The 17884-nt window shown below is 57.0% G+C and overlaps 5 protein-coding genes across 5 annotated transcripts; 3 read left to right on the top strand and 2 right to left on the bottom strand.

The window, feature by feature from the left end:
- Positions 1 to 64: 64 nt before the first annotated feature.
- On the top strand, positions 65 to 2047 carry ATEG_09443 (uncharacterized protein; the record flags this gene model as incomplete). Its single annotated transcript, XM_001218064.1, has 1 exon — positions 65 to 2047. One exon carries the CDS (start codon positions 65 to 67, stop codon positions 2045 to 2047), a length of 1983 nt encoding a protein of 660 aa, XP_001218065.1.
- Positions 2048 to 2732: 685 nt separating this feature from the next.
- On the bottom strand, positions 2733 to 5355 carry ATEG_09444 (serine/threonine protein kinase CLA4; the record flags this gene model as incomplete). Its single annotated transcript, XM_001218065.1, has 3 exons — positions 2733 to 3145; positions 3207 to 3306; positions 3367 to 5355. 3 exons carry the CDS (start codon positions 5353 to 5355, stop codon positions 2733 to 2735), a joined length of 2502 nt encoding a protein of 833 aa, XP_001218066.1.
- A 1573-nt stretch (positions 5356 to 6928) lies between these two features.
- Positions 6929 to 8400, bottom strand: ATEG_09445 (NADH kinase POS5; the record flags this gene model as incomplete). The annotated part of the gene is made up of 3 exons (XM_001218066.1): positions 6929 to 8000; positions 8067 to 8088; positions 8250 to 8400. 3 exons carry the CDS (start codon positions 8398 to 8400, stop codon positions 6929 to 6931), a joined length of 1245 nt encoding a protein of 414 aa, XP_001218067.1.
- Positions 8401 to 9122: 722 nt separating this feature from the next.
- ATEG_09446 (putative RNA polymerase II transcription elongation factor (Ctr9)) lies at positions 9123 to 14496 on the top strand (the record flags this gene model as incomplete). Its single annotated transcript, XM_001218067.1, has 6 exons — positions 9123 to 9988; positions 10049 to 10340; positions 10562 to 10580; positions 10601 to 10788; positions 10886 to 11752; positions 11821 to 14496. The coding sequence occupies 6 exons, from the start codon at positions 9123 to 9125 to the stop codon at positions 14494 to 14496; spliced, it is 4908 nt and encodes a 1635-aa protein (XP_001218068.1).
- Positions 14497 to 16649: 2153 nt separating this feature from the next.
- Positions 16650 to 17431, top strand: ATEG_09447 (uncharacterized protein; the record flags this gene model as incomplete). Its single annotated transcript, XM_001218068.1, has 2 exons — positions 16650 to 17103; positions 17169 to 17431. 2 exons carry the CDS (start codon positions 16650 to 16652, stop codon positions 17429 to 17431), a joined length of 717 nt encoding a protein of 238 aa, XP_001218069.1.
- Positions 17432 to 17884: the final 453 nt, after the last annotated feature.

Here is a 17884-nt window from a genome sequence, read left to right on the forward strand (position 1 = left end):
GTTCGCTCCGCCAAATTGACCCTTTCTTGTCCGTTGTTCGCCGCCGATTTCGACCCGCGCAATCATGGCTTCCTGCTGGTGGCCGGTGGAGGAGGCGAAGGCCGCAGTGGTGTTGGGAACAAAATCGCAAGTACCGCCTGTTTCTCCTGATCTGCTCTTTGCGTCGCATGTCGCGGTGTCGCACACGGCCGGATTTGGCTGCCTGCCTGTAGCGCTTATCACTGACGATCTGCGACCTATCTTCCCACAGGCCCTCCTGAATACGTCCAAACGCAATGAGATCTCCGAAGTAGTCGACATCGAATTATCGCGCGACGAGGACTCCGTCACGTCCCTGGCCGCCGTACATGCGAGCGATGAATCCATTGTCGCCCTGGCCGGCATCAACAGCTCCATGGCGGAGCAGAAGCGCGACAACAACCAACATCTCCGCTCGTTCCGGATCGATTACCCCCCTCGGAAACGGACCACCCCGACCAACGCAATTGACGGCGCCTCGGAGTCACCAGCAGACAACCCAGCACCGGAGAAGCCCACCCCCGGAAAGACCACGCCGCTCTCTCGCGCGTCCCTCTTCCGAACCAAGGGGGACGATAAGTCCCGCGGCAGCGGGGACACCTACCAGCGCATCTTGCGCCTGTCACCGTGGAAGGACGCTGACACCCCGCGGGTCGCGGCCATCGCGACGGGGCTGGCGCCCTCGGGCGAGATTGTCTTCTTCCACGCCGTCACCACCCCCAGCGCGGCCGACGTCATCGGGCGCATCCGCCTGGACAGCGACGAGGAGGCCGAGGACGTGGATATCACGGACCTGGAGGAGCCGGGCCGGTTCCAGGTCGCCTACACGAACGGCGTCGATGTGTTTACCTGCCAGATCTCGTCGGAGACGCGATCGAACGCTGCCCCAGACGTGAAACACGTATACAGCGTCCCGCTGTCGGAGAAAGGCGGCCGCAAAACGAGACCCAAATTCCGCGCCCTGCGCTTCCTCTCGCCGACGACGCTGCTGCTGCTCCAGAACGCCCCGGACCGCAAGGGCTGCGAGCTCGTCCTGCTCGAGCTGCACGACCCGACCCTATCCCTCGACGAACACGCCCCCGCCGCCACCGTCCTCCGCCGCAAGAAGCTCCGCTCGTCCATCAAGATCGGCCTCGGCCTGGACGTGTGCAGCCTGGGCGCGAACCCGGCCGGCCAGCAGCAGACCGTCGTCGCGGTCTCCGGCAGCGACCAGTCCATCGAGATCCTCACGCTCGAGCACGACGCCCAGAAACGCCGCTACACCACGCCCCGGTCATACACCACCCTCCGCGACGTGCACCCCTTCTCCATGACCAAGCTCTGCTTCTCGCACTACACGCCCCCCGCCCTCCCCGTCTCCCCCGAGACCCCGCCCCAGTACATCAAGCTCGCCTCCGTCAGCATGGGCAACACCGTCGTCGTGCACACGTTCCCGCTGGCCCCCGTTCCGCCCGCCAGCCGCTCCCCGCGCTACACCCTCGTGCCCCTCCGCGACATCGGCGTCTGGTCCAGCTTCTCCAGCGCCGCCGCCGCCGCCGCCTCCATACTCTTCGTCTGTCTGCTGATCCAGGCCTTTGCCGAGATCAGAGGCGTCATGCCCCCGCGTCTGGGTGTTACCGACCTCCTGCCCCCGGATATCCGCGATGCCGTCGCCCGTCCGTACATCGAGCCCGGCGTGCCCTCCTACCGCCCCGTCCAGCGGTCCCCGCCGTCTCCGTCTTCCTCGACTCCTGTCCCGGCCGTCCCGTCCGCGCTGCGCGACATCCTCCACTCCCAACCACCCGCTGCCCCGTCCAGCATTGTCGTGCGCTGCTCCCGCCCCGCCGCCGCCGACACGCCCGACGTCCGCGTCGATGCGACCTCATCCCCCGAAGGGGACGACGCCCTGCGGCGGTGGGAGGACCTCTCAGAGCATGACCAGGCCGCGTGGAAGAAACTCCTCGCGGATGCGGACCATTGGGGTCTGGACGATGACGAGGCCCATCTCGACGGGGTGCGTTTTGGGGAGCGGTGTCCGCTGCGCGAGTAGGTGTTCGTTTGGATTGGGTTTGAGCTTGTTTGGATATGGATATGGATATGATTTGTTTGGGATTTTTGTACACTTTTTCTTTCCCTGCCTTTTACTTTCGTGCCTTCCCGTGATATCGAGCCGCGGTGCGAGATTGTTGCTGGCATGGGGGACAGAAAATTGATGTATATTACGTGTTGATGCCATTTTTCTTTATCTACGAATTGAATTTATTGATCCTTTATATTGATGTCTTGGACTCAGTCGATAGATATCGTCTATTATGACCGCTCACTATGGTGTATTCTCTATCCATAGTCTTCTCCCCAACAAAACAACATCGATCCAACGTATTTTATTTCCAGGGTAAACGTATCTCTTTTTACTCGGCTCCATGCACTCTGCCAGACCAGAGCAACATAGCCAAGGTGATTATCCATGGCACTATGTATCCAGGAAGGGAAGTAGAAGCAGTACAGGTCAGACACCAATTAAACGCCGAATTATCCATGCCAGGTCTGCAAAAGACACAGCGGGGTGGGTTGGATATCACGAGAAACAGCAAAAAGGAACATGAGTGCAATGCAGGTCGTAACGGAACAGCGAAATCATCCAGAGGCGCGTTAAATAGGACCCATATGTGCGGGAGAACAAATCCGGTGTAAATCGTAAAAGTCGGCAATTCGAGCGGAGGCGAGAACGCTCCCTACTGGCCATTGTTTTTCTTCCAACGGAGCAGTTCGGCCAGGCTGGGCAGGCTGCACCCAGTCTTGAGGAACTCGTGTGCCAATAGTTCGTCGGCGGTCGCGCGACTGCGGACATCCACACACAGACAGACGCTAAGGAAGGACTTGAGCTCTTTGCTGAGCTTCTCGGGCTTCTTCAGGCGCGGCGTTCCGTTGGTGGCGATCAGGTACAGGGCTTTCAGTGGCTCCTCATTCAGGTATGGCGGTTCCGATTCAATCATCTCGATGGCCATGATACCCAGCGACCAACAGTCGACCTTAGGCCCATACTCTTTCTGCTTGACGACCTCGGGTGCCATCCAGTATGGCGTGCCCACCATTGTCGCACGCTTGTTCTTCGTTTCAGTGAGCTTGGCGCAGAACCCGAAATCGGCTACATGGTTGTCAGTCTGCATTCTAGGGGCTTACACGAAGATGATATGGATGCAACTCACTAATCTTGACATGGCCAGCGCGATCCAGAAGAACATTGTCACTCTTGATGTCACGATGGATAATGTTCTGACTGTGCAGGTGTGCCAGACCCTTGCATGTCTTAAGGTACGTCAGCAAAGAGAATCATCAAAAGAATCATTATCCCAAGGAATAACTCACCTCAGCACAGATCGTGGCAATTTGATCTTCCTGGATCACCGGGTTGTTGTCGATGACATCGGTCAGGGCACCACCCTCCATGAATTCCATTACCACCCAGAGCTCGTTGCTCTGTTCCTGCAGGAACGAGTCGAGGAAGTTAACAATGTTGGCATGCTGGCTGTCCTTCATGACGATGATTTCATTGACGATCAGCTCCTTCCGAGGCTGACTCCGGAGATCCATCTGTTTGATGGCAACCTGGCAACGGGGGCCATATTGGCGATAAAGCTCACGGGCCACGGGGGACGTGGCATGCTCCTTGACCCGTGCCACATACACGGAGCCCGAAGCACCCTGTCCGATCTTGCGCTGCTTGCTGTACGATTCGTTGGGGTTGTCCTTCGAGACTACGGACCGGAGTCTGTCCATGACCTCATTCTCCGTCATCGCCGACATGCGCATCTCCCTCTGTCGAGGCTCAGGCTTCTTTGTGAGAGCGGCTTCCGCTTGACGAACACCATCCGGAACATTGTTCTTGTTCGTTTGCTTGTTGGCAATGTTCAGCGGTTTGACCGGCTGGACTGGAGCCGGGAGCTTCGTCGGGGGAGGGCCTTGCGCCTGGGGTCCCTTTGCACCGTTGTTCGGCGTGCGCGTCTGGGATCGCGGGTCGTATCGCGAACCTGGAGCTTCATCTGGGCGATATCCTGGAGCGCGTCCCGTGGAGGAACCATAATCCCCGGGTCGTTGGCCTTGGTTGGCGGCCGTGGGCGGGGACGGAGCTGGACGTTGAGCAGTGAGCTGTCGCGAGGGGTCCTGGTTACGGGCAGCACCAGGTGCCTGGGGAGCTGGACGGCTCGGTTTGTACCGATCGTTCATGTCGCCGCCGTAACCACCCAATTCCTGCTTGGCAAGGGGGACGCGGGTCTTGGGAAGCGAAGCATTGTACGCTTCCTGGTCGAGCCGGCCTTGTTCATCGTCTCGTTGGCGCTCACGATTCCGGCGGGCTTCTTCCTCCACCCGCCGGCGCTCCTGCTCGGCCATCTCCTTCATCTTCTCCAATTGCTGCTGCTGTTCCATCGCCCGGTCTGACTCGGACTTGGGCGAGTGACTCGAGAGTCCCGTATCCAGGCGCTGAGACGGCGCGGGCGGTGGTGGCCTCGGAGGGGCAATCGAGTTGCCCACATTGTTGCCGTAGGGCTTGGACTGACCGGCGGGAGACGACAAGCCCGCGTAATACTGAGGGTTCTGTTCGCGCATCTTGATATCGGAATAGAACTCGAGAACCTCGATGACGGCTTGGGGGTTCTTCTTGTAGTCTTCCTTGGTGATCGCGGACGACGTCAAGAGTTTCTCCCACTCCGGCGGCAAGCCGACGAAGGCACCGGTCTGGGGGTCGAAGCCCACATGGACTCGATGGCTGAAGTTGGTTGGGTTGCTCACACCACCCATACTGGGGCATCGCTCGTAGATCTTATCGATCCACTCGTAAATCTCGTCGTCGGTCTTCACTTCGCAGGTGATACTCTTGGTGGGCAAATCGCGCGTGATCAAGGCGGTCTTTGACGAGGCATCCTTGGGGTTAGCGAGACGAACAATCTCAAAGGCCATCCGAGTGTCCTCGGAGCGCGAGACCGCGGTGACGGTGTTCAGCGGGATCGACAGCACCACCTTGCCGGTCTCATTCTTCAGGAAATCCAGGCGAAACTCGCGCAGGAGGAGATACCGTTGGTTCCACGTGGCGAGAAACTTGTCCTCCTTGCAACGGACATAGCCTTCCTTGATGATTGCGACGCCGCCCTGGCCGGACTGGTTGGTCTTGGTGTGGGCGAGCGACGGAGTACTGGTGTTGGGAAACAGCGAGAGACTGGGGGTACCGGGGGAGTTCAAGTTCATCTGGCTGAACGAGGTAGCCACGCTGGAAGGGTTCGAGGGGATGTTGAGTTTCGGGCGGTCCGTTGGCGGACGGGGCGCAGGGCCGGGATTCATGAATTGGTCTGGGGAGTACATCCTGCGATGGGGTTAGCTGCATCCACAGCCGAAGGGGGTTGGTTTGGCTGGTGGCATGGAGAAGATGAACAGGGAGATGTGAATGAAAGTTGAAATATGTTAAACAGACACCGACAAAAATAAAAATAATCAAGATTGGAGGATATGATCAGTCCGACTTACTTTCCATAAGAGGAAGTGGTCTCAACGGGCGAGTCTCAGGGGGGGACGGGACGAGGGGAAATCGGTCGGCGGCAGGGAGGGTTGACGATTCACTGGGTTGATGGTCAGCGCATTGATCTTCAAATCAAGGGACTCGATCCCACCCTCGGGGCTGACAGCATTGCTGAAAGGGGGGAGGCTTCGAATCCTATAGGAGGGACAGTCGGGAACGCGATCAGCCGGCCAAGCGTGGGGTTGGTTGCGTCCCATCGTGAGAGGGGCATTGGGACGGAGAGGAAGCGATTGCGACGAGTGTCACCTACCTGCAATTGTTTGTACAGACGAGCCGGTTGACAAAATCCCAACGATCCGAACCCAGGGGCCTCGCAGTTGTGAAGAGGGGGGTGGAAAGGGGGGGTTGTGGAGGAGGGACAACGCGGTGAGGGAGGGACTCGAGCCCTGCAAGAGCGGCGAGATGCGCCCAGTCGGGAGAGACAGACTCAGGACCGGTCGGAGAGGAGGGATTAGAAATTATGCGATGAATTGACTGAAGATTCGAAGAGAGAATAAGAGAGAGGGAGAGAGGGAGGGAGGGAGAGGAAGAGAGGAGAGGGTTGAGAAAGGGAGAGGAAGAGGAAGAAGATGGTTGGTCTTACGCCGAAGAGGGGGGGCAAATCGAATTGCGGTTTCACTAACAACGGGAGAGCTCCTCCACTCTTTGTCCCCTGCCCGATAGCCCGAATTCAAGAGATCGTTTATGACGATAATGATAATAGGAGTAGTATCGTAGTATCGTTGGGTTGATGAATTTTTGGAGGTCTTTCTGCTTTATGGAGACCATGCGGTGCCCAATGGGACGATCAGGGAGTTCCTAGCAATCACCGAGGAGTCTCCTCAAGGGAGGGCTTTTTCAAATTCGGTCCTGTAATCAGGGGAAAGAACCTGGAAGACGAAAAGCACGAAAAGCATGGATCAATTGATCCCACGCTTGGAGGCCAGGAGGACAACAAGAATCAGGTTGATTAACTGGCGGTGGGCGGTGGGTACACGAAATAGTGTCTGATATTGTTCTAGATGTTTCATCTTTCCCACGGATGCGCCCTATCCGTATGTAGTGTGTAGTACCATGAGGCAGTTGTAGACGTCCCTTGATCTATCAATTGACAAACACTTATAACTCCCCCCTTATACTTCGTATAATCTACTCGGTACAATCCATAACCTATAACCCATGACGGATCCTCCTATGAAAGTTGTTTACTTCCATGTCCCTTGATCTATAGTAGTAGCATGACCCACGGGTCGCCGTTCCAGAGTTGGAGATGGATGATCCACTCTCCGCCCCTTTTCTACTCCAAGTAATAGTACGAGGTAGTATGTATGACTAGATAATATATACAACATCATCCATTGATTTATCTCCCCTATACCATCACGGCTCTTCCCCAAAGGGATAGTTGAACTTCAACAGCCCATTCAACCCTCCCACCCATCCGTCGTGCGCTTCGCCCCCCGTAATCCGTCGCATCACACACGGTACTCCCCCCTGCCATTCATTCTTGCCATGCCGCATCTCCTCATTCCACACCCGAGCTTCCATCCCCACCGTCATCCCTTGTCCCAGGTTGACCCCGTCAATGCTCACCTCCAGCTCCCGCCCCCGGTTCTTCTCGCTTAGCCGCAGCGTGATCGGCGTACTGGACGGAAGCACCAGGGGTCGGAAACTGAGGCTCCGCGCGCAGATCGGCGTCAGCAGCACCGATGGCACCAACGGGTGAACGATGCTGCCGCCGCTGCTCAGACTGTACGCCGTACTGCCGGTGGGCGTCGAGATGATGATGCCATCCGCCACCGCCTCCGTTAGAAACCGGCCGCCCACGTACACGTCCACCACCGCCAGATGCGGTTCTTTGCCCCGGTGGAGAAGCACTTCGTTCATCACGTACACCCCCTCGCTCCCCAAGGTACTCCGTAGAGGTACGGAGTTCGCGTCTTGCCCAACCGGTGTCCCATCCGCCATGAACAGCCCCACCTTCAAACGGTTGCGCATCAAGATTCGCGCCCCGCGGCCGGATCCCATGGACTTTCCTCGAATGGACGACCATCCCGTTGGCCCCATGGATGACTCCCGTGGCGCATCCTCTGTCGCCGTCCTGGCGCTCTCGAGCACCGATGCCCGGTCCCCAGCCCCCGCGCCAGACATGTAAACTTCACGGAAGGCTCGTTTATACTCTGCGAACTTCCATTCGCTGAGAAATCCGAGCGTGCCCATGCTGAAAGACAGGACCGGGGGCACGTTGAAACACGTCGCAAACAGCGACGATGCATGCAAGATCGTCCCATCGCCTCCGAGCGTTACCGTGAGGTCCGCCTTGTTGTGTAGTGCGGCCGGCAGGCTGTCCACTGGGGCTGAGTAAACCGGGCAAGGAAGTAAGGAATGGACTTCTTCGGCGGTCTTCGGCTCGAGGATGATTGAGGTGGACGGGTATGTAGATGTCGCATGACTATAGCCAGGGCAATCAGCAGGGATCTTTGCGGGGGTGAGAAAGAGGATGGTGGTGCCATCTTACGTTACAAATTCAACCAAGGATTCTGTCACAGCCGGAGCGCAGTCCTTTTTCACGACAAAAATGTTTCGTGGAGGTGAAGGCCATTGTAACGAGAGAAGATCCCCTTCTCGGGATTCTAGAGGGTGAGGGGAGGAAACAATCAGCGAAACGACCTCGAAATGACTGAGCCGCGGCAACGCACACCTTGGTACTTGGGTAAGATGCGCTGGGGAAGTGTTTCAATGTCCCTTATCTCATACCGACAGGACGACGATGCGAAGTTTCGCGCCCACGGTGTTCGTCTAACAAAGAACCGGAGTCGAGCGTACTGCGATCGCGCAAACACAGACTGCATCATGGAAGATCGGAACGGACTATCAACGACCAGAATATTAGCAAGACGTTTCAGCTGCAAGGAATATTTGATGGACTCACTTAAGTTTGCTTTATCATCTTTCTAGCCGAGCTTCTAATCGAGCTTCTAGTCGAGCAACTGGGTGAGTCACGACTGATCTGAAAGACTGGGTAGAGCCTGACTAGACTGGGAACCACATGGGCTTGTCAAACATTTAATCGCAAATTTTCAGGGTATTGGAAGATGTGATACGAAGGAGGAGAAACGATCGGAGAAGGACGATGCATCCCCGGAGAGATCAACATGGAGGAGAACTGACCGCCTTCCCAGTCTGACGTATGAGATCATGCGCCTGCTTTCGCTTGCGGCCGATGATTTCTCAGGTCTTCTCCTTCTGGTCAGGCATCGTCGTTCGACGGTGGATAATCGTTCCTGTGGATCGCATGTGATTCACACTTTTCCTATCTCTGACCTCTCTTTATCCTCGAGTTTACTCTCCCGGAGCATGGCTTGACGCTATATCTCATCCCCACCAAGTCCCTTCGTCATTACTACCGGACGACACCGCTTTTGTTCCTCCTTACCTAGTATGTATTAACTCTCCCTTCCGTTCGGTCGTGCTCGTGTGACCTCGGACAGAGAAGCTGATTGTACCCCTCTACCGGAAGATCGGGATCGGTGAAACCGATTTTGTTACGCCCCTCATCGCCATCGTGGGCATCATGGCGGACAACGACGCTCGCCAGCGCAAACCCGGCGCCTCCGCTACCCAGCTCATGGGTGCGGATGGTCATCCTGGAGCTCACCAGGGCGAAGAGCCCCGTCTCAAGCATGGCATTGCCATGCAACTTCTTCGATCCCTTATCCTAGCCACATGGTTCAACTGCTGCTGTGTGATCATTCTAGCGACCCAGCTGGTCGGCTCCCCTCTTTATTTCGTTAATAAGAGCTATTATTACAACTATATGGCATATACAAAGCAGTCCTTTGGTCTGGTCATCACAGCTCTCACTCAATGGGGCTGTCCCACATACGTTCGCGTCAGTGGAGACAAGAGTGTTCGCGGTCAAGTACATCTGTCGAAAGATGGTCGGCTCAAGACGCAGTTCCCGGAGCGATTGGTCATGATCGCTAACCACCAGGTGTATACCGACTGGATCTACTTGTGGTGGGTGGCGTATACGAACTCGATGCACGGCCGCATTTTCATCATCCTTAAGGAGTCTCTCAAATATATTCCGATCATCGGCCAGGGCATGATGTTCTACGGGTTCATCTTTATGGCTCGCAAATGGCTGTCCGATAAGCCCCGGCTTCAACATCGTCTGGAGAAGCTAAAGACTCGTCTGTCCGGATCGAAATCGGGCTCTCCAGAATACGATCCGATGTGGCTGTTGATATTCCCCGAAGGTACCAACCTGTCTATCAACACGAAACGTCGCAGCGATGAATATGGCACGAAGCAAGGATTCCCGCCGCTGAAGCACGAGATCCTCCCTCGATCCACTGGTCTCTTTTTCTGCCTGCAACAGCTGAAGGGAACGGTGGATTGGGTTTATGACTGCACAGTGGCGTATGAAGGTCCTCCGTAAGTCATGCATTGTCTTCCCCTAGCCATACAGAACAAACACTGACTCTGGCTTCACAGGAAGGGGAGTTATCCGGACAAGTACTTCACCCTCCGGTCAACATACTTGCAGGGACGACCTCCGACGTCCGTGAATATGTACTGGAGACGGTTTGCCGTAGCAGACATCCCGCTCGACGACCAGAAAGACTTTGATGCCTGGCTCCGAGCTCGATGGACAGAGAAAGATCAGTTGCTAGATGAGTATTTCGAAACGGGGCGATTCCCGACGGAGCTCACTGGCACGATTGAGACAGGTGAAGTGACCGCAGAACAGAAAGCTGCTGCGTCTGCTGGGTATGCCGAGGCGCATGTGCGACTGGGGCATTGGAGGGAGATCGGACGGATCTTCGCTGTGCTCACCGGAGTGGCTTTCCTATGTAAAGTGCCAAAGCTTACGGGACTTGGTTAAGGGGCATGGAAGTGTCATTTTCGAGCGATATCTTTCGGACCATTGACTGTTGGATCTTAATGCTTGCATTTCATAGAGCTGAGTTTAGATATTTGTGATGAATATGAGGCCCTGATGTAAAGAAACCGTACGGAGTACTCCGTAAGTACTACCTAACGTAGGTGAGGCGGAAAGCCACTGTGGCGGTGCGGACCTCGGGCCTGAGGCGCGGCGCAACAAAGTGTCTTTGGCTTCTCCTTCTGCAGACTCTCGTCTCGCTGCTGTTGCAACCACACGACTTTCGTCCCGTCTCTCACCAGGGACATCCCTCTTCTTGGTTGCTTGCTTGCTTTCATCTCTCGTTATCTTGGTGAGATGATCATGAGTTAAGCTTCTCCGACAATCCTCTCTCTCCGTCCTCCGAACATTCACACTTCCGCGTCCTATCCTCCGTTTCATCACCCCAGGGGATACGCGCCATGGCTACCCTCCAGAATGGTTACGCCAATGGCGTGAACGGCGATTCTCTCACCACGGTCAACTCACTAGCTAACCTGCGTTTCTCTGATATTCCCTCCGCCATCGACATTCCCGCGTCCACCCTCGACAGTGAAGTCGAGGTCAGCCTCGAAGGCTTGCCGGACGATCCCACCGAACTATGCACGCTACTCGAGAACGAAAAAGCCGCAAAGAACTTCTGGGTGATCATTGCTCTCGCCTACGCGAAGCAGAAACAGATCGACCATGCGATCGATATCCTGAACAAAGGGCTGGCGTCGGTCGCCCACGGCGCCACCAAAGAAAAGCTCGGCCTCCTGGGCTGGGTCTGCTGGCTGTTGATGCTAAAAAGTCGCCAGGCGCCCCGCGTCGCCCCCGAAGGCGAGCTCTACACCGAATCCAAGACCAAGGATTACTACCTCCAGCTCGCGACGTCGACGTTGAACGAGGCGTCGCGACTGAATCCCGCTTTCCCACCTTTGTTCCTCGCGAGAGGTGTCCTGTCTCTCTTGCGCGCCTCGCTGCACCCTCCCCGACCGGTCCGTCCCGGAACCGTGGACACATCCGAGCGCGTGGAGTCGCTGCGACAGGCGCTGAAGTGCTTCGATGAGTCGTCCAAGGCCTTTGGCGGGAGAAATGTCATGGCCATTCTCGGCCGCGCGAGAACGCAGTATATGCTTGGACGATATGCGGAGGCGCTCGAAGGGTATCAGAAGGTTCTGATGAGAATGCCGGGGCTGACGGATCCGGACCCACGGATTGGTATCGGATGCTGTCTGTGGCAGCTGGGCTTTAAAGAGCAGGCGAAGGTGGCCTGGGAACGGGCGCTGGCACTCGTGAGTATCTCCAGTTCGAATACCTGGCAATTGATTACGGGCATGGCTAATCTTGAATTGCACGGCAGAACCCCGACTCTAAAGTTGCGAACATCCTGCTGGCGGTCTACTACCTCTACGACAGCTCACGCCATGCGACGACCGACCCGGCCTTTGGTTCCTTGTATAAAATGGCAATGACGCAGTACACGCAAAAGGCCTTCAAGTTGGACAAAGAGTACCCGATGACGTGCGCCCTGTTCGGCGGGTATTTTTTGCTACGGAAATCCTACTCGACGGTGGAGACCCTGGCTCGCAAGTCGATCGAGAACACGGATGTGATGCAGATCGCCAGTGATGGATGGTACTTGCTGGGCCGCAAGGCGCACTACGAGGGAGACTTGCCGCGTGCCGCAGAATTCTACAACCGCTCCGATCAAGCCCGGGGCGGCGGTGACAAGGGTTACCTTCCAGCCAAGTTCGGGGCCGTTCAGATGCAGGTCTCGAACAAGGACTTGGACGGGGCCAAGTTCCGGCTCGAGAAGATCATCCAACAGACGAAGAACGCGGAATGTATGATCTTGCTGGGTGCGCTCCATGCTGAAGAGGTCTTTGCTGCTCAGAAGAGCGGCAGCAAGGAAGACAAATCGGCCGAGATCAAGAAAGCCATCAGCCTCTTCGAGTCGGTCCGCGCGCTCTGGAAGGACGATGGCAAGAAGATCTCGCCTGACGAGTCCGTCTTGGTGTACCTGGCTCGGCTGTATGAGCAGACCGCACCGGAAAAGAGTATGCAGTGCCTGGTGCAGCTCGAGGAGATGCAACTGGCGGAGATCGCCGCGGACGAGTATCCCGAAGGCATCGAGGATGAGGAACAGATCAAAGACGCCATGCGGGTCAACCTGCCTCCGCAGCTCCTCAACAACATGGGCTGCTTCATGTATCAGAATGAGAAGATGGACCTCGCTCGGTCGCTGTTCCAGACAGCCCTGAAGGCCTGCGTGCGCTCCAAGGAGAAAGAGAGCGACCTGGACACGGACGCCCTCGTGACGACCATCAGCTACAACCTGGGACGCAGCTACGAGGCGTCCGACATGCCAGACGAGGCCAAGAAGGTCTACGAAGGACTGCTGGAGCGCCACAGCGACTACACCGAGGCGAACGCTCGGCTAACGTACATCGCGCTGCGGCAGAGCCCGACGGACGAGGGACCGAAGAGGATGGCCAAGCTGTACGAGGCGGATTCGACCAACCTCGAAGTGCGGGCGCTGTTCGGCTGGTACCTCAGCAAATCCAAGAAACGGGCGGCGAATCTGGCAGAGGATCACGAGCAGCGCCACTTCAAGCACACGCTGCAGTACTACGACAAGCACGACCGCTACTCGCTGACCGGCATGGGCAACGTGCACCTCATGACGGCGCGCGACATGCGACGCGACACGGACCAGGACAAGGAGAAGCGGCGGAAGATGTACGAGCGGGCGGTGGAGTTCTTCGACAAGGCGTTGCAACTCGATCCGCGGAATGCGTACGCGGCGCAGGGCATTGCGATCGCGCTGGTGGACGACAAGAAAGATCACGGCACGGCAGTGCACATCTTCTCGAAGATCCGCGACACCCTGCGGGACGCCAGCGTGTACCTGAACCTGGGTCACGTCTACGCGGAGCTCCGACAGTACACGCGGTCTATTGAGCACTACGAGACGGCGCTGTCAAAGGACCGGGCGCGCGACGCGCAGATCCTGTCGTGTCTGGGGCGGGTGTGGCTGCTGAAGGGCAAGCAGGAGATGAGCCTGTCGGCGATGAAGACGGCGCTGGACTACGCGCAGCGGGCGCATTCGGTGGCGCCCGCGCAGATCCACCTGGAGTTCAACGTGGCGTTTGTGCAGAACCAGATCGCGTCGCTGGCGTACAGCCTCCCGGAGACGCAGAAGACGGTGCAAGACGTGCAGGAGGCGGCGGACGGGCTCCGGCAAGCAGTGGAGACGTTTGGGCGTCTGGCGCAGGCCAAGAACCCGCCGTACCCGGCCGGGGCGCTAGAGCAGCGGGCCAACATGGGCAAGACGATCATCAAGCAGCTGGAGCGGGCGCTGCAGAGCCAGAAGGAGTACGAGGAGAAGAACGCGGCCAAGCTACAGCAGGCGCGCGAGGCGCGTGAGGCGGAGATGCGGCGGCGCGAGGAGGAGGTGCGGAAGGCGCAGGAGGCGGAGCGGGAGCGGAAGCAGAAGATCGCAGAGGAGCGTCAACAGATGATCGAGGAGGCGCAGCGGCTGGCGGCGCAGCGAGCGGAGGAGGAGCGGGCGCGGGAAGAGGCGGAGATGACGACGGAGGAGGAGACGGGGGCCAAGGTGAAGCGCAGCAAGAAGAAGAGCTCGAAGCGGAAGAAGAAGCGGGCAGAGGACGACTTCATCAGCGACGGGGAGACGCCAGCGCGGGACGAGGGCTCGGAGGCGGAGAGTGGGCGCGAGGCGGCGCCGAAGAAACGGCGGCGGCTGGAGCGTCGGTCAGGCAGCAAGGCGCAGAGCAAGTACAAGAGCAGTGAGATGGTGGTGGACTCGGACGAGGAGGAGGACGAGGCCGTGGCGACGCCGGCGGCGGCGGAGTCGGACCACGACCAGGAGATGCAACAGGATGAGGAGGAGGAGGAAGTGGTGCAGCGACGACGCAACAAGGTGAATCGACGGGTTGCGGATGAGGAGGAGGATGAGGATGATCTGTTTGGTGATGGTGGGGAGAAGGATACAGCGATGGAGGATGAGGAAGAGTAAGAGAGTGGGGGTTATTCTTGTAGTCTATGTTTACCTGATTCTACTGCGTGTTTAAAAGAGGCGTTGGGGAGGATGCTTTGGCTGTTTTGTGATGCTATATTATTATCCTACCTGGATGCATTGATACAATACGGAGTACATACCTATTCTGTGCACGATGTTCATATTCATGACCCGAAATGATGGATACGAACTACGCTGTAGATCGGCATAAGATCCTGTACTATGCGCCGAAGTATTCTTAGTACAGTAGTAAAAGCCGTGGACGGCGACCACGGACGGGACTAGTACAGAGTGGAACGGGGGGGTGTTCTAGACAGCGTGATCGTCAGGAGGTCGAACGATGGAGACGGAGGAGACGCGAATGAAGCAAATGAAGCGCGCAGAAAGGCACGCTAGGGGGATCTGTCGCAGGAAGGTTTGCATCTGAGACACTGGTGTGGCCGGGATCGGGGAGGTTGAAGTCGTCGAGATGGCTGTTTTGATCCGAGGCTGGACAGATCATTCACCTACATAGATACATACATACATACATACACATGTAAGCGGCTGGCAACTGGCTGGAAGAGAAATGGCGCAGCGGGCCCGAGGTGCAGGAACAGAAGCGAGAGAACGTGCGGTTGCATCCAGCTGGAATCCTTCGACTCCATCGACATGGATGTGGCAGGCGATGGTTCCACTCAGGTGTCTCCGAGGTTTCTTTGACAGATGATGTTTTATGTTGTAACTGGAGTAGATCTGGTGGATTGTTGTGTGTTATATCTATAGGACTAAGTACTAAGTACTGCGTCCTCCCAGGTGGTAGCCTAGTATCCTCCACCAGGTAGTTCGTGTACTAGTTAGTATACTCCGGACTGTACTTTGTCCATCTGGGGAAGAGAGCACGCGAATGTTCTACGGAGGACATCCATGACCGTCGTAATAGCCCTAACCATGGATCGCAATCCCATGGGTCGCCCGTCTCCGCTTGACAGACTCCAGGATCCGATCCCTGGCCAGGGGTAATCCTATACGGAGTGGTTAGTTAGTTATAATAGTTAGTTAAGGTATGCTGTTGGCTCTAATCATGGCCCTAATGCACGATCCGACAGCGCTGGTGGAGGGACGTTGGACAGGCCCGCGTCGCTAAGCTAGCCCACTCGGTACATACGGAGTACATAGGTAACTACTAGTCGACTCTCCGTACCTGACTGTGTACTCCGTACAGAATAGCCTGTACTCTGCCCCACCGCCGATACTGCCCAACTCTGGCCGCGTCCGCGTACCGGTAGGAGTCCATTCCCCTTTGGTTCGCGACGATCCACCGATCCAGGAGGCGTCGGACCAGTGGTTGGGAAAGGGGTTTATCCTATACAGTATATGTATAGAGTACAGGATAGAGTACGAGTATAAACAGTACCGTAATACTTGAATAGTCTCTAGGACCTAGGTACTCTAGGTAGGACCTCTAATACTACTCTACTACTCTAGTAGATCCTGTATAGTAGAATATACCCCTATCCAAACCTCAGATCGATCAACCGCCTAAAAAAAGTAAACAACCCACGGACGCACGAGCGGGACCACACGGGACATGTACTGTATACGGAGTAGTGATTATTATTATTATTATCATTTCCAGAGTACAGTCCAACCTCTTCCTTCTCTTCCTCTCCCTCCACCCCCCAGAACCGTTTCTCGTCGCATCTCTTAGTGCCTCACTAGTGTTTTAGTCGAACCACTGTCTGGGTTCTCCATTCCTTTCCTTTTCCTTTCTTACTCTTCTTTCTTACTCTCTCTCTCGCTCTCTCTCTCCCTTCCTTACTTCGGCTTCCTCCATACCCACATTCTTTCCTCTCTTCCTTGCCTCGCCATCCTCCCAATTCCCACCCGGCCAGACTCATTGATTGACTGCCCCTCCAATTCTTCCATTCCTTCCATTCTCCTTCTCTTCCTCATAATCTCACTCTCCTTCATTCCTGATTGACTCGGAATCTGACCTTATCCTCGTTAACCTCATACCTATACCCATACCCATACTCCTACTCACGTCCTTTTGAATCGCCTCGCTCGCCCATCTCTATCGTCGCTCAATTGACTTCCTCCTGACCATGAACCGCTCTCCATCCGCCTAACCCATGCATTCCTCTCATCGCCTGTCCTCCCTCCGCTCCATGGCCCACGACCACGACCGGCCCTCCACTGGGGCCTCGTCCGACCCCCCAGAGCATTCCGTCCATATGCGCTCGCGTTCTACCGCCCACGCCCACTCGCCCAAGCGCCTCTCCGTCTTCAGTGGTCGCTCCCGGAGCAATACCACCAACTCCACCTCCTCCTCTCGTCGCTCCCCGGCCTCCTCCATGACCTCGGCCGATGCCGCCTCGATCCCCTCGTCCCAGCACTCCCATGAGGAGCGAGCCCCGTCCGCCACCGGCTTCCGCTCCGAGCGCCAGGAGAGCATGACCAAGTCGCTCTTCACCCGCGGAAGCCGCATCCTGCGTCGCCAGGGAAGCAAGTTCAACATCGTCGCGACCGTCGACGAAGCCGACGAAGGCGAACGGGAGAAACCCCGCTTCGAGGTCACGGATATCTTCACACGGCACCATCGATCCCGCCAGAGTTCCGCTCGTAAGACCCCTCCCTCCCCTCATATGCATGCGCGAGTTCCATTGGCTCACCCGTTCTCCTGGCAGATGACCACCTCAAGAGCCTGATCTCCGACCCCTTCGACTTCCACCACCTGACCCACACCAGTCCGTCCCATTTCCAGGAGCTGGACAGAACCCGCCAGACGGACCTGGTCACCGAGTTCTCCGCCATCCGCGCCTCCCAGCGCCCCGTCACCGGTCTCAAGGGCATCCGTGCCGAAGATCTGCATTTCCGGGGATTTCTCCTCCGAGGACCTCACCAGCTGTGCCAACTGTACCAGCTGTGGAACGGCCATCGCCGGCGATGACCATGCAGCCCCGTGGCCCTGAGCCCGCCCGGCTCGCCGGCGACCACTTCTCAGCCGTAAGCCCCAAACAGATCGACAGCAAACCCCGGGAATCGCGTGTTTTCGAGAACTTCTCCCGCCCCGTGTCCAAAATTCCGCGGGGCGACACCACGACCCCGCCCCCTAGAGCGGCATCTCCCCGACTGGCCGCGTCCCCGGAGTTCATTGAGCCCGCTCCGCGCGCGATCGATGAAATCCTAGGTTTACCGACCAACCAGACCTATCCCGAGCATGTGTACACCCACACGGAAGGGGCTCAATATCCCTCGTCTCTGTCCCTGATGCACGAAGACATGTTCCCGGCGCGACTCCGACGAAAGACCATTGCTCACGACCCGGATCCGCTTCAGTCTCGTATACAAATGTAACATCCGACGTAGGATGATGTCCCCGAGGAAGAAGAGGCCGGGACCA

Source organism: Aspergillus terreus, genomic scaffold (assembly GCF_000149615.1).
Source record: "Aspergillus terreus NIH2624 scaffold_14 genomic scaffold, whole genome shotgun sequence".
In the NCBI taxonomy this organism is placed as follows: Eukaryota; Fungi; Ascomycota; class Eurotiomycetes; order Eurotiales; family Aspergillaceae; genus Aspergillus; species Aspergillus terreus.